Below are 15,612 nucleotides of genomic sequence, written 5' to 3'. Positions count from 1 at the left end.
TTAGCATCCTATTATGTTCTTGGTTGTGTGTTTTGGATGTCTGTTCTGCTGCACATTCCATTCATTTTGTGAGCTTAACAAGCAGAGCAGCCCCAGGCCATCACACTACCACCACTGTGTTCAACAACCTGTGGATGAAATTCTTGTGTTAATTTCAAGCTGGATGTAACGTCATCTTAAAACACCTTCCAAATGTTTCTCCACAGCACTGYAGATCAGTCCTGCACAGTGGGAACAATGGCTGGGTAGTAACACTAAAACTGTGTTTCTGTTTGTTGAAAGTTTATCAGGGTAACATGTGACACACAGATGTGTGTGTTTTGGAGTTTGAACTTTCATGCACTGAATCTGCCTGCTTTCTGTTAATATTTGCTCCAATACGGTTTTGAACACCTGGCATTAACAAAGTGGCTGCGTAAGTGTACCTCTAGACGTARGTACGTGCTAACAGAGGAGGTTTCATGTCTCATAAAAAACGTTTTTAATGAGGCGCTCAACTTTAGAGTGCTTGTAAATGTTGTGTCATGTTTGTGCGTTTGTGAGAAGCTCTGGCTGGAGCAGCTTTCTCCAATCTCCGCCCACTTATGCTGCACCATAAATCGAATCAAGGCGACCCAGTTCTGCAGAGCACAGAGAGCAGACGTGTGAAAAGCAGAAAACCTACAGCTAAATCCAAACACAGTGAGTATCTTACAAATGAATGTGTGTGGATTGAAACAGATAATCGTTCATCTTTTTAGTTGTTAATTMATTTCGGTTGTGAAGTCTGTGAGAAACGAGTGCTGGGAAGTTTAATTTTCCATTTCTGATATTAAATGAGAGTGTTTTATCTTTGCGTCATATGACTCTCTGTCGTTTAAAGTTAAATTATATCAGAGAAAATATATATGTTTATGAAAAAACTGCATTAATGCATGAAGATCATACAGCATGACTCTGAAACACTCTATTATAAAAATGGTTCAATGCTGAAAATGCATCAGTCCTTTTATTCTAGTGTCTGTCACAGTTTAATATTTATTTAGTAAATGAAGTCCTAAATGTAGCTGTCACTACGTAAACCTGTGGTTATCTTTGTTAATTTTATTAATTCAGCATTTTCCTTTTTTGAAAATAATCATTTCATTTCCACTGTACAGTTACTCYGTACTCTGTGTTATTCATCACATAAGATCTCAGTTAAAACCAATTAAGTTTGTGTTGTAATATGACAAAATATGCAAACATACAAATATAAATAATTATGCAAGGCACTACAAAAAACCCAAAGATCATTTTTGGGAACAAGTCGTCACTATGAGTTCTTCCTTATTTCCTTACAAGTCCTCAGAGATTCTTGTGGTGAAGCAGAACATCTGACTTTGCTGAAACACTGTCATGAAAATCACTTGGTACGTTGTCAGTGTCACATGGTCATGAGTTCAGTGATTCAGGGATTTTTCCTCTTTGTGTTTGTCTTATTGAGTATCATGTCTCATTTAGTGTCCATGTTAAGGAACCATTTAAATAGTTTTTTTTTTACAAGTATTTAAAAACAAGTTCTGGTGATTACATCCTCTACATCTCTACCAGAAGCAGCATGTTTTTTTCAAACCTGTCAGATTAGCCACTCATTTCAGCGCTGAAGTGTGTGTTTGTCAGAGCGCTGTCGTMTTTTTATGCCTTTCAAATGAACATWTGCTCTGCAGGAAAGTCTCCAGCATCATGCGCTCCAGYCGATGCTCCCTGCATYGATGAGCCTTAAACATTAATACTTCTGTTTTCGGTAGCTGTACCTTTCTTGTGTTTTTCATGGCAGCAGTCTTTGCTGCWGGAAGAAGRCTTGYTGTTTTGCAGATGCTCTGGCTCAGGAATCTCACTGYCACCATTTGGCTTCTATCAAATTTGTTTTGCCAGTTTGTGGCATTTCCAACACATAACTTCAAAAGCTGACTCATATCYTCCATGTCACCTTTGACAGATTTGCAGACTGTTTATTCTTGCTGGAAGCTTCATTATGTTGTAATCTGAAGTTCTGATGAATTGTTTTTGTTACATCTCATTTTGAGGGTCAGGTAAAGTATCAAAGCCATTCATCTTTTGATTTCTTGATAAACATGCCTCACTGGATTTGAAACATCTTTTCACCCATTGTTAGGTTGAATARWGTCTTTATTTCTGCTGAACCCAAACCAGCTTGGATRCTGATTTGCAACAGGATGTTGTGGTTATCATGCAGGTTAGGTCCTGCCTGGAGCTCCAAATAAAAACCTCATGCATTGCTACTCCTCACACCATGCCAGCTCCTGCTCAATGCTGTCAATGTGTAAACCACCAACTGCAGCCATTCAACTTTTCAGCACCTTAAAAAGACACAACAGTTTTATTTGTTTATGCTGTTGCTTAATGCTTCTGGTGTTTTMTGGCCCCTCAGATCCCCCCTTCCTTTTAATCATCAACAGCTGCGGTTTCTCAGCAGCAGCTCCATCGCTAATGTTTCGTGATTTCCTTTCCAAATTCACGTTAAAATCTACTCTACCAGTCATATTTATACRCACCCACTCCTAACAAAGACGGAAGAAACGCATTAAAAGAAGTTAATGTTCAACTGCAGTATCACAATCTCACACTGGACACAACGTTAATTAATATGCATTTCAAAAAGTGGAGAGAAAATAGTTATTTTCAACAAATGATTGCAAACGAAGCGCTTTGCTTTGGCATTTAAAAGTTGATCAGGATTTCCAATCAAAACCATTGGACTTGTTTCTCTTCCGAGGCTCTAGGATCCTTACACCGGCATCATGAGGTGGCTGAAATGCCAGGATATTTTAAATGCAAGATTTCCATTTCGTCTCCAAAGAAACCTATTAACCTGTATAGAATATGAAATCCTGTCTTATTGGCAACAGGAGATGGTACAGAGTATCAACAGCGGCTCTCAAGCTGTTTGAATGAAGAAATCTTCAAGTTTTTCTCCAAGTTAAACACGACCGAGGCAGAGCAGCAGGAGCTTTCCTATGAACGCTTCCTCAGAAAATAATTTCTATTAAAAAATATTCCATATTAGAAAATATGCAAATTATGTAAATATCATCTTTCTGCAAAATAACAACCCATGTTTCAGTAACTTCTAACTTTCCCRGTTAAGTAAGTTTTCTGCTGATAGAAAATTTTCCCAAATAAAAAGAGTGATAAAATTTGATTAAATGCACCACGTTTAATTAAATCGAGAGGGGAGCTAGGRAATCTTAGGTATTTTGTTTTTCGTCTCTATCTGTGGAAACTTTATCTTCTTTTCTGGACTTAGTTTTTAACTTTCAGCAGAGAAGCAGATGAGCTTATCAAAGTAAAAAAAAAAGGGAAAAAAAGGGTGGAAATATTCAGGTCTGGACAGGATAAACAGACGTTGACACAATCCTGCCAACAGGATTTGCAGATCTCAGTTTCTCTTCTTTGACAGATTTTAACTGAACCAGAGGAAGTTCATTGTGTGCATATGCATTACTGCTGCAGGGCGTGCTCCATATTCAAACTCAGACAAAAGAGCTGCTGTTACCTGTAACGTCTGAAGTAATGCCACTAAATTATCTCTAATGTTTGACAGTTGCTAAATGTTTAAATAGTCCACCTGTCCATGCATTCCGAGATGAAAGATGTTTCCTCTCATCATTTCTCCTGTTTTTTTCATAAATATTTCTGAAACCCCAGTTGCAACACAGCTCTTATCAAGGTTCATAAATCCTTTTGGTATTTATTTTTCTTAAACCCASCTGGTATCTCCTTCTTTGGACAGTTGCTTGGTTTTTACAGTTGTGCTTGAACAAGGTGCGCTTACTCAACCCAGTGTCGTTGCAGCACCAGAAGCACTGCACAAGCACTGCATGCTCTAACTATAGGTGGCGCTGTTTTTTTTTTTGTGTCCCTCAGAAAAACAAGACAAAATAAAAATGCTTGGTTATTTTGAACAAGGACAAGCATTTAAAAAGTGTTTTTTATATGCTGCTTTATTGTATGGGAGAGAAAGGTCAGCGCAGAGTGAAACATTTAGATTAGATTTTTTCAAGCTGATGGTGTCAGGATAAGAATAATTGAGTCAGTATGTTGTTCCTATTCCTATTCCAGAGGATTAAAAGGAAAAATCTATTTAAATGTATATAACTATTTAAATAGCAGATAAAAAGTTTTTGTTTTAGAAAAAARTAATTAAAATCACATCTTCGTTTTGAGTGTTTCCTTCCTGATGAGAACATTGAAAAAMCAACATTTGCACAGACCCATTTGTGATCTTTATTTAAATTCCAGAATGTAGACACCATTTTCCTCAACATTTAAATAAAAAGATTACAGGTAAAATGTTTGAAGGTTGAGACAATGTGAAAAGAAAGTCGTTGATCCAATCATGCTGCATCTGGTTTTAATGGGTCATGGAGAGGATGAGAACCTTGAATAAAACTGTAAATAAGCTGCTTTTTACAATTTCTGCCAAGACAATTTTGTCTTTCAGTTTTTTTCCTGGGTAAGTTGTAAATACGTTCAAAGCACTTTGGCTCAATTGGCATATTTTAAACTGAAACAGGCCATCCTCCCCCCCCAGGTCACATCACAACGTGTAAATTATCTTGTCCAAATCCTGATGGGAATTCCAGTTCCAAATCCAAACTGGCCTGAATCAACACCAGCAGAATTTTATMAAATTAAGTCACATCCAGAACATGTGGCAAAGCTTTAACACAATCAACCCTGATGAACTAGCAGTCTGCGTCATCGCCTTTTCCCCACRGGACATTTTTTGTTGTTTTTCTTCTTCATCACAGAAAAATTGCCATATTTTAATTGTTTCATCACTGAGGTTATCAAAAATCCTTTGAAAAAGTTTCTTAAAAGATATTTGATCTTTAAACACAGGTAAAAGCTCAGCCCAACTTTTATCAGTGAGAATAATTAGTCATCTAAATCTTCCTGTATCCAAAGTAAAGCATCTTTCTCCAAGAACATATTTTTTAAACTGGAACATGTTGTTTGTAATGGTCTGTTTACATGAAATTAAGGGGGTTGATGAATTTTTCTTTTAATTTAAACATTACAGAAGTTTTCATAGCGTTCAATACTGAATGTTTATCATGTTAAACTTCTAAATGTGGAACAACTTTTAATCAGTAGAACGAAAACAATTAAAGATAAAACTTTTATATGAAAAAATACCTATACCTAAATACCATAAATACCTCGTATATAAATACAGAATTATATATATATTATCTGCTAAACCTTCTAGTAAATCTAAAAGTTGCAACAAAATGGCCTTTGGAGTAAAAAAACTGCAATAAAGTCCCTTAAAAAGCATATAAATTAGTTTTCCTTTTCTCTGAAACAACTCTCCATTGCACATGCACAACAAGACTTGTTAAAATAATGGAAATCATTCTTCAGATTCAGTCATTTTAACTGGTGAATAATGGAATAGATTTGACATTTGGGAACCAGTACAACTTATAGAGTTATGGATGTATGATTTGATGCAGGAGCTAAACTGCTAATGCCACAGATTGCTGTTTTTTTTCATTGACCAACATCATTTTWATCATATTATAGAAATCATGTTGCAACAAACTGTGATTGCTTAACTATTAATAATTCAAAATGTTCTTCCTCTCACCTTTTTCACAGCAACCATGGATGTCTCACATGAGGTTGACTACTACTACCACGAAAACACCAGCTTCAACTACAGCTACGAGGATTACCCCGCCCTGTGCGAGAAGGGCGATGTCCGGTCCTTCGCAGCYTTCTTCCTCCCCATCATGTACAGTGTGTGTCTGGTTGCGGGACTGACGGGAAACATTCTGGTCCTGGCCATCTACGCCTACCACAAACGGCTGAAGACCATGACGGACTCTTTCCTGAGCCACTTGGCCGTGGCCGACTTGCTGCTCCTCTTCACGCTGCCTTTCTGGGCTGCTGACGCCGCCAGGGGCTGGGAGTTGGGGAACGCCGTCTGTAGGATCGTGTCGGCCTGCTACACGTTGAACTTCACCTGCTGCATGCTGCTGTTGGCCTGCATCAGCCTGGACCGCTACCTGGCGGTTCTCAGAGTGCAGGGCGGAGCGGACAGAGGCAGACTGCAGCAGCTTTTCAACAGGAGGCATTGCTGGAAGTGGTGCTCAGCCGTCTGGGGAACGGCCTTCCTGCTCGGTCTGCCTGATTTAATCTTCTCAGAAGTGGTGTGGACATCCAATAGGAACGTCTGCGTAGCCATCTACCCTTCGTCTATGGCTCGGAGTGGTAAGGCTGTGCTGGAGGTGGCCGAGGTGCTGCTGGGATTCCTTCTTCCCCTCCTGGTCATGGTGATCTGCTACTGGTCTGTCTGCCGAGCGCTGAGAAACCTTCCCATCGAGAGCCGAGGCAAGAAGTGGAGAGCCCTGCGTGTCCTCCTAATAGTAGTGGGGGTGTTTGTTGTCACTCAGCTGCCATACAACGTGTTAAAACTGCACCGCGCCGTAGATTCAGTGTACATTTTTGTAACCCATTGCCAGACAAGCAAGGTACTGGATCAGGCGACCCAGGTGGCGGAAAGCCTGGCTCTCATTCACTGCTGCATCAACCCGATCCTCTACGCCTTCATGGGTTCCTCCTTCAGGCARCATATGATGAAAGTCGCTAAGAAGTTTGAACAAAAGAGAAGGAAGAGGAGCCGGAGGACACGAGAGACTCCAGCGGATGGTGAAGAGATGGACATGTCGTTTAACTCTCATAGCGCAACCCAGGAGACAAACTCMTTCTCAGTTTGAGTGAATCCAGTGGATCTCMGGCTGTGGTTCAAGGGCCTTTCATGGTCGTTAGGTGTCAGCCTGTAGGCTAATTATGTGTCACGCAGAGCTACTAAACCACAGCCAAGAAGGAGTWCTTCTTTTTGCACAACTGGACTTTTGCTTCAAAAAGAAACTTCTTAAGAGAAGTCAAAGGAGAACATTTGAGAATTCAAATACTCAACTGAAGTGGAAAACAGTGAGCAAAGAACAAGTAGTGGTTGTTTTGAAACAGTCAAAACAACAGAGGGATATGATGRCGCTTTGGTCTTTTTGTACATGAATGTCAAACTTTTTGAGTTTCCAGTTAGAGAAGCAACAATAAAACACTTCCTAACACACACAAATAAAAACACTCTCAAATGGGTTGGGACTTTATTCTCAACTCTCAAAGCTGAGCCAAGAATAAATTATGCTGTTCAAATCAAACAGCATAATTTTTGTGCTCGGTTGACAAGCTAACCACTAATAGCACTAGAAGYGCAAACTCTGTGTATAACTTCACAATTTATGTATTCAATAACTACATRAACTTGTTTACTGACAGCAGTACTTCCATAATCTCTGTGTGGAAAAAATATGAAWTGCAAGCTGCCAGAAGTGSAAATAAACAGTTTGATATTGCGTGTGTGAGCTTATTTTCAAYACACTATACTGGATTTTTGAACTGAGTGTGGTGAGAAACCCACTTTCTCACTGGGAGCTTTTACTTAAAAGAAACTGCTTGTTTATTTTTGTATCTTAGTTTGGRAATGTTTTTCCCCTCTCTGTTTTTTGTAAAATAAATAAATAAGTAAAAAAAAAAAAAAATCTCGACATCTTGTTTTGTTATTGTTTTGGCACCAGTATTTACTGAGGTCATCTTTATAAAACACTGAGTCAATCCATTATGGTGGGAGAGTTTAGACCATCTTAAGGTTGTTTTATGTCCTTCTCATTGAAACAGAAAGTGTTTTATTACTAAAACTAAAAAAACWAAATCAAAGCAAATAGTTAAAATTGGGTCCTTGTTAAAATGTCTTTTTACTGTTTTCTATTTCTGGTAGATGTTGTATCAATTTAGACATCTATGAGAAAGACTTGTTYTCCATTATGCTAYGTTATTTATCAGAACACAGTAACCCCAATTGCATGCTAACCTGCTAAGCATGAAGGGATAGTTATAATCAAATCATAACACATTTTTATTTGAGTCTAAAGTAATGGACGAGCCATAACTCTTAATCTGCATTGCCTTTGTTTTCCCGTCTTTGCTTCATGAACTGATGCACTTACATGGTATTAGTCAGAGATATTTCTCCACTGGAAACATTTGCCTCCCACTCAACCCACACAGCTTAAAGTATGCACAAGGTAAAATTCTTCCGCTTTAGATTCTCTAATAAATACAGGCTGTTTTTTTTTTTTAGAAAAGGGTTATATTCTGGTAATTAACTGCTCATTTTAATTATAATCAGCATGAATAAATACACCAGGTCTCCTTGATGGTGCACACATGTTCCTRCTAACCAGACACACATGCATGCACCTTTCAATCCGAGTACAGCTCATGCATCTTTCTGGGTTGCTGTGGTTGAAATATTTTCTTTGTGGTTGTTTCAGTTTTCAATTTGATATTTGATGCTGCAGCAAACAAAAGAAATCCCTCACAGAGGTTTGACATCCTGAGGGATTCCTAATGTCTTACGGGAAAAACTCATCTGTCATTTCCTGGACTGTTTGAACATCTGAAGAAGGGATTTCTGCACACGCCCTGAAATTCCTTCTCAGCTAACAGCAACAACAACACAACTGAAACCACTTCCAGGAACGTTGCAGGAGTTGATAACGAATGTTTTCGAGCAGAGTTTTGGGAGTAGAAGTGCGCCGTGCAGTTAAACAGTAGAGGAACGAGGTTTAAATATTTACTGCGCAGCTTATCGTCCAGCTGTCTGCTGCAATCTGTTGTTTTACATTTGAGTTTGTTTGATCATAAAATCTCTTAAGACATCCATTATACAAATACAGGCCATTAACCCCTAAATGATTAGATTAGCAGGAAAGGTTGTTTTTTTTCCATGCTGGATTCCAGCTGATTTGGGTCAAATGATGGGCTACGCTTCAGAAGGTTGCTTGTGGAAACCATCTGCCTAGAGCAAAACAGACCAAATTTTGAGTTTGAAATGTAAAAATGTATAGAACACAGKTATACATCAAAGCAGTTGTTTCAGAACATTTTCCATGTCAAAAACAAGTCTGACAAAAGAAGCATGTTCCTATTAAATGGCTGGCATTTTCTCTGCTTAGAACATTGCAGTGCTTAGTTAGACACTGTGTATTTTTAGGCACAGTTTATTTTAGTTTTCCCRTTTATTCAATATGAATGTGATGCTCAGAAAAAAATAACAGAACCATCACTGTTCTGACTGAATCAAAGAGTTATTACCTTTATAAAGACTTAATACCTACTACCCTGTGTGCATATTGTTTACTTCATTATCGAGCGTTTAGATGGTTTTCCTCCTCACTCCAAGATGATTTTTTAAAAATTAGGAAGCTGTGAAAAGCTTGGTCATCACGTTTATGCAGTGAACATGTTCATAAAATATGGATTTTCTAAATTATATATACAAGCTGAAAATTAAACRATTTTAACTAAGATTTTCTCAAAATGAAAATGATCTCAAGTTATCTAACAAAGCGAATAGTTTGTTAGACTATACAGTGGTCAWTATTATTTAAAAAAGTAAATTTCTGATTATTTCATGAGCACATAACAAAATTGTAGTGGTAATAGCAAAGTAAAGTGCATATAAACATAAGAAGCTATGGAGTCACAGCAAACATGAGCAAGTTTAAAGTCTTTGTTTTTGCATCTTATGTGCCTCTTAACTCRGTTTATARAACATATTTTTGCTTTGATTTCTCAAAAACCAAAACCAAAAGTCATTAATAAAGTCAAAACTGGAACAATGGGAATGTTTCACATTAGACTGKTTTCACAATCCCACCAYCAAACTTCAGTCAGGAAAAGGTGTTTTWAAAAAAAAAGACTATGTGCAATGAAACATGACTTCTTTTAATTAGAAAACATAAATACACAGAATTGTCATTCAGGGCTCTGAATAGTCATCAGTTTAGAAAAATGGCAAACTCAGTTATTTAAATGAAGACATTTAACCTAGTTTCAGTTACAAAACACTAGAACAAATAGCCTTCCGTTACTTAAATTAAGTATAAAATGTAGTTAAATATACAGCTGTGAAAAAGGGAGGCCTAACCTGGCAGTGTCATTAATATAGAAAAGAAAACTTTCTGGCTTTTTCCCCTCAATAATAAGGTAACAAAATTATGCCAAAACATTTATTCCTTAAATATCAGATGTTTCTGAATCAGAACTGTATAACAAGTGATGCTTTTCTTAAAAAAAAAAAAAAAAAAGCTTACATTCCCAACCTTGGTTGAAATAAAAAAAAATAAAACCAAATGCAAAAAGAATAAGTTGTAGTAAGAAAAATKGGCAAAAACACGATCAAAGTCCAACAAAATAAGCGTGTTACAGCCTGTGAATGTGGAAAAATATAATGAGGCTGTAGGATTAATCTTACTTTACTTCTAAGACACGTCATCTGTCTGGAATTTTTTTTATTTACCCAGAAAACCATTAAAGTCTTAGTAAAGACATAACATGTGGCTTCCTTAAAAATATGTATACATCTGATGAAGAACGCATTCAGGTGCCAGGCGTCGTTGACAAAAGCCAGTGTATCGTATCTGGTGCACAGCTGTGTCTGGTGCACAGCTGTGCAGTCTAAAGATGTGACTGTTTTTTTTTTTTTTGCTTTTTTTTTGTTTTTTTTTAAGGCAACAATATGAAGTACTGGCTGTGCAATAACAACATAACAGGAAATATTTCTTGGAGGCGTGTGAAATGAGGGCAGCAGAGTTGTGGCAGGYGGCAGAGATCAGTAATTGAGGATCTGCACATCAAACAGGTCACACACTCCTGCACCGTCATCCAGATTGAAGCTGTAGTCTATACCTGTTCATAGGAGTAACAGAATCTGTGAGATAATCTGGGAAATGTAATGCATCACACACTTTCAGACATCAGAAAAAGCCCCAGGAAAGAAAATCTGGTGCCAGTTTTTCACACCTGCGCTGCAGACCTCCAACGTTTACATTTATCCATCTATCAGAAGAGTGACATGACTCAGCATGCCGTAATTGTTAGTACTCATTTTAGATTTCTAAATGACATTTTTTTTGGGGGGGGTGGGTAAAAATGACCAGAAGAGTATCCAGTAAAAGTCATGTTTAAATGCTGCTGAGAATGTGGGAATAAGTTGCTGCTTTTCACTACGCTGGATTTGCTGAGATACATGTGGTACTGATAACATAATCATGATCATCTATCTTATTCGACAGATTCTCTAAGCACATGCAGTCCGCTAAAGTTCAGACTGTCAGATTTTATCTGTGGCACAAAGTTATTTTCCTTTGAAGCGAAGGAACGTACAGCTTGAATCGATTCCAGAATTTAAGCATAGTTAATATGGTCTTAAGTTCTGAAATCATTTAAAGCTATAAGTCCATTGTGTCATATAACATAGAGCAAAAACCGAAAGACTGGTAGTACGTGCACCACTAAAAACGAAACAAAAGTATGTGTGTGCAGAACAAATGTATACAGTCCTCGTAAAAGGGTGACTGAAAACAGATAATTATGAGATGTTATCCAGATCTAACTAAACAAATTCAGAGGTTTGTGATGCAGGTGTTATAATCCTCACCATTAGAAGACATTAGTTCATCAATAAGGTCAACAGCTCCTATGAGAGAATAAAAAAAAGAGAGTTTAAAATAAAGATTTTACTGATTTGGTGTAAATCAATCCACCCCCACCTTAAACAGTCAAACAGGTTTAATAACTTCCGTAGAAGTCACCATAAACGTCTTTGTAACTCGAATCGTGTTTCCGAGTTCCAGGTGTGACTGCTACCGTTTGCTTTTTCCGTTGGAACAACGCTTCATTGTACCCTGAGATACAGCGATTTAGACATAACTTTAAAATAATAAATGTACACCAACTTAGCAAGTTCAAGGTTCCTCAAACACTTAATGTTTAACAGGATCTGATGTTATTGAGCGGCATAACTTTATCAGTTGGGTTGCTGCTTGGTTCAAATATAGCTCAACTGGCTCCAACCACAGACCACATTGGTCTCCATTCATCCTCTTTTCTAATATTTGGTTGCTAAGGTAACGGGTCAACAAATTCTGCTTCTGCCCAGAAGAAGCACCTCAGCTGACTCTTCAATGCAAAGCAGATTCATCGGTCACCAACTCCTTCTCTTCAGAAAGAGTCTGAGCCTAAAGGAAGCAATCCAGCTTCGTCCACTGAGACCCGTGACCTCTGACTACGGCCTTGTTTACACAACAACAATTTCTGGTGAAAATTAAAGAGTTGTTGTGTTTGTACAGTAAATGTCTATGAAAACAGCTAATATTTTCTCAAACAACGGCACAATTTGAGAACAGTTCTAAAACGTACCGTCGTCTGTTGTCTTGTTGTAAACAGAATATGACTTTCATCCTAACTTTGAATTGCTCTGGTGTGTCTTTTCATCATCTGTGAAAAGATTCCCACACCAGACACCCTGCTGTGCTGAGGCATCACCTTGAGATCAATTTAGGGTTTCATTTCTGGTGATTTTAGTGGGGGGGGGGCAAAAAACCTTTTCCCCCTTTTTCTAACAAATCTAGATGAATCAGATTTGGCTCAAAACATTGTTAGGTTTAAGGCCAGAGGTTTTCCAACCCAAGGGTTTATGTCAGAATGTGGTCTTATCTTATGATCAACTGCAAACTCTTTACGTAAGCCAGTGAAGCAAACATTAAACCACCCATGATCGTTATCTCTGCATGTGGCGTCCAGCAATGCGCCTCACCCTCTCGGTCGTCCCTCATGCTGTCAGCGCCTGCGCTGAGCCGCAGCAGGCTGCTAACGTCCAGAACGGACTGGAACTCTGGATCCTCCAGGTCTATTTGATGCTGCTCCAACACGACTGCTGCCGACYCGCTGTGGCACTCTGCAGAAACATGACAGCAAGCAGGAATGCTGTTAGAAAATTGACTTTCATATGCGTTTAAAACCTTTTCCAGCTCTCATATTCGTCCTAAAGCTAATTTTAAACCAGCTGGTAGTTAAAGTATTTAAGTTGGTACAAACAGCAAGATGGTAATAAAGCAATTTTAACAAACTGACACCTCAGGACTTTTTACCGCAATCTATAGTTAGTCACAGTTTCCGGCACCTTGTTGTGTAACAGCAAGGAAACAAAACTTGAAATCTTCTGTTTTTGCCAATTCCTCATTTATTCCAGTAATAAAGGTCTGCATCGGTTTCGCTTTGACAAAGGCATCAGCTGAACTCGCATGGTTACAGAAACACAGGCTCTGATGAGCAATCCAACTGTTACTGGAGAAATCGCTTTCACAGTGGAAAATAATGGTTTCTCATGACTTGTGGGAAAAATCTGGCTGCTGCAGAACAGTAAAAACAGCATTTATTAAATGCGTTAATAAATGTATGCAACTTTCTCTCCAAACAAACAAAGCTGACAAAAACAACAGCACTCCACAGGAGAGCATTAACAACTAAAAGTTCATTTAAAAAGGCAAGATGTTCGACTTTCTGGGTTGCTTTAGGCAACCTTATTGTAAACATTTACATTTTTTGTTCACAACAATATAAATGGGTTCTGTATTAATTTATGTAACAATCTGATTTAAAGCAGATGGTAGCTGTACGTAGGCAAACATTTATAAATAAAAATCCCCATTTTAAGGTGTGAACCTCTGGCTTCAGATCACATAACCTGATCAAACTACATATCATGACTCTCGGAACACTTTCATTTTAGTTGCAAGACATTGTCACATATCACTTTCCTGTCCTGGCATGTAAAAAAGAATGCTCTGACATCTGATATCCTGGGACAAGGTTTGTGATTTGCACCATAGGAGTCAGTCCAGTCAGGTAACAAGGCCGTGTGTGCTTTCAGAATACACACCAGGGAATGCAGAACCAAACAGGTGTGTGTGCAACTCAGCAGCACATCCCCGAATCCTCCATGTTATCACTTTACAACCACAAACGTATGTTTTACTGAGATTTTAAGGTGTAGACCGACACAAAAATCAATTCATGTTTATTTCTATTTTGTTTTATAACAAARAAAAATTMTAAGTGTTGTGTGCAACACTTCTAAAAGAGCTTAGGCTGTTACTTCTGAAGGACTCTAATGTGGCAACTCAAACATGAATTTGCTTGGACACCAACCGGCTCTTGTGCTGTAGCTGTGGAGCTCTCTGACAGTATTTCCCTACAGCTTCCCCTAWTGATCAACTTGCAACAAYTCAGCTAAAGAAACATACATCTCCTCAGCATRTATGCTGACGCCGCCATATTTCACCATAGGGGTGGCATGTTCAGTGTGTTGTAAGATTTGATTTTTTTGTGGCTTTTTCTGCCCAGTTATGATTTTTCAAGAAGTGACCAGCAGATCCCCCATCAGCAGACTGTCTCGCCTCAGCTATGAATCTCTGCAGCTCCTCCACAGTCACCATGGGGTTCTGATTAACAGTCTCCTTTCCCAGCCTGTTAGTTTAGGTTGGCTGGTCAGGTTTGGACTTGTGCTATACGATCTCCAAATCTTGGATATTTTCAAACCATCTTATCAGTACCTTTATCCCCGTTGAATCCACTTCAAACACTCAGACCTTTTTAAATAATTTCCAAAGCTTACAGGAAACACGGAGAGCGTTAAAATTTGAAATGCATATTTAGTCGCTCACCCATCTGCACGTCACCAGGGGTGGAAGATGGAGTGAGCTCTTCCTCAAGGTCTGGCAGCACCATCTGCTGGTCTGAGGAGACGGAGTCCTGGCTGCAGCAGGAGGAGGTGGGGTTGGGGGTAGTGGCAGCACAGTTTAGGAGGGGGAACTTCTGCAGGCTGGCGGGCGTGCTGGGCGGGGTTGGCATCAGACAAACGTCGTCAGTGGGTGGAACAGGAAAGACCACAGGGACTCTGGAGCCGGACTCTCTGTTGATGAGCATCACTTGGATGGGAGCAGAGTGGCTCCKCAGGTTCACTTGGTATTTCTTCTGACCACTTTTACTCTGTAAAAATGACCAATAGAAGCTTACTGTATCAAAGAAACTTTATCAACAGGTTTATATATATATAGTTTTCAGGAAACACCAAACAGCCTGCTGTGAAAGGTCTGCTTTAACACAACACAAAGCTGGGAAGAACATTTTAAATGTTGAAGTTTCTAGTAAATGCTTCCATAAGGGAAGAAAATGTTAATTTCTATTCAAGCTGGTAAATCACTCTACCCTTTCAGGAAGTGGCACCTCCAGCTGGGTTCCAGAGGGAGCCACAACAGCCAGAAGAGTGTCTCCACTAAAAGAATTGCAGATGTCCTCGTGCGTCACAAATTTATAGGTGGAGAGATGTTAAAGAAACAGGATTAGCTTCAAGAGAAAAAAGGAGACAATCAAAAGGGAAAAACAAAGGCTGTAGGCATTGTGAGGGTTAGCCTGGCTGCTTTTTCACCGAAAGACAATAGTGATTATATTTTTAATCCTCTTTTCATAGCCTCTTTCTGTTCAACGGGAAAAACAATGCCGAAAGGATCCGACGGGRGTTTCTTTCATACGAGAAGAATTAAATGAGCCTTGGAACAATTCAGAGTTAAAATGTCAAAACCACGTGAACTTTTCTTGGAAAGAAATCAAATGCAAAGTCTCTGTGACAAATGTAAACACTTGAGGTGG

At 38.7% G+C, this 15,612-nt stretch overlaps 2 protein-coding genes across 2 annotated transcripts in view; one reads left to right on the top strand and one right to left on the bottom strand.

Moving 5' to 3' along the window:
* The first annotated feature begins 536 nt into the window (after positions 1–536).
* ackr4a (atypical chemokine receptor 4a) lies at positions 537–7,412 on the top strand. The gene is made up of 2 exons (XM_008434468.2): positions 537–681; positions 5,650–7,412. The coding sequence occupies exons 1-2, from the start codon at positions 585–587 to the stop codon at positions 6,768–6,770; spliced, it is 1,218 nt and encodes a 405-aa protein (XP_008432690.1). The 5' UTR covers positions 537–584; the 3' UTR covers positions 6,771–7,412.
* A 2,413-nt stretch (positions 7,413–9,825) lies between these two features.
* Positions 9,826–15,612, bottom strand: part of e2f5 (E2F transcription factor 5) — an 8,185-nt gene continuing 2,398 nt past the window's right edge. The window contains exons 5-9 of the mRNA XM_008434466.2: positions 15,172–15,280; positions 14,628–14,952; positions 12,719–12,859; positions 11,561–11,599; positions 9,826–10,809 (exon numbers count right to left, since the gene is read on the bottom strand). Of these exons, the coding sequence (XP_008432688.1) occupies positions 10,733–10,809; positions 11,561–11,599; positions 12,719–12,859; positions 14,628–14,952; positions 15,172–15,280 (691 nt within the window). The 3' untranslated portion in view covers positions 9,826–10,732. The remainder of the gene's footprint in view (positions 10,810–11,560; positions 11,600–12,718; positions 12,860–14,627; positions 14,953–15,171; positions 15,281–15,612) is intronic.

Source organism: Poecilia reticulata, linkage group LG17 (genome assembly GCF_000633615.1).
Source record: "Poecilia reticulata strain Guanapo linkage group LG17, Guppy_female_1.0+MT, whole genome shotgun sequence".
Lineage (NCBI taxonomy): Eukaryota > Metazoa > Chordata > Actinopteri > Cyprinodontiformes > Poeciliidae > Poecilia > Poecilia reticulata.
The sequence above is the reverse complement of the archived record's forward strand: the minus strand, read 5'-3'. Positions and strand labels throughout refer to the sequence as shown.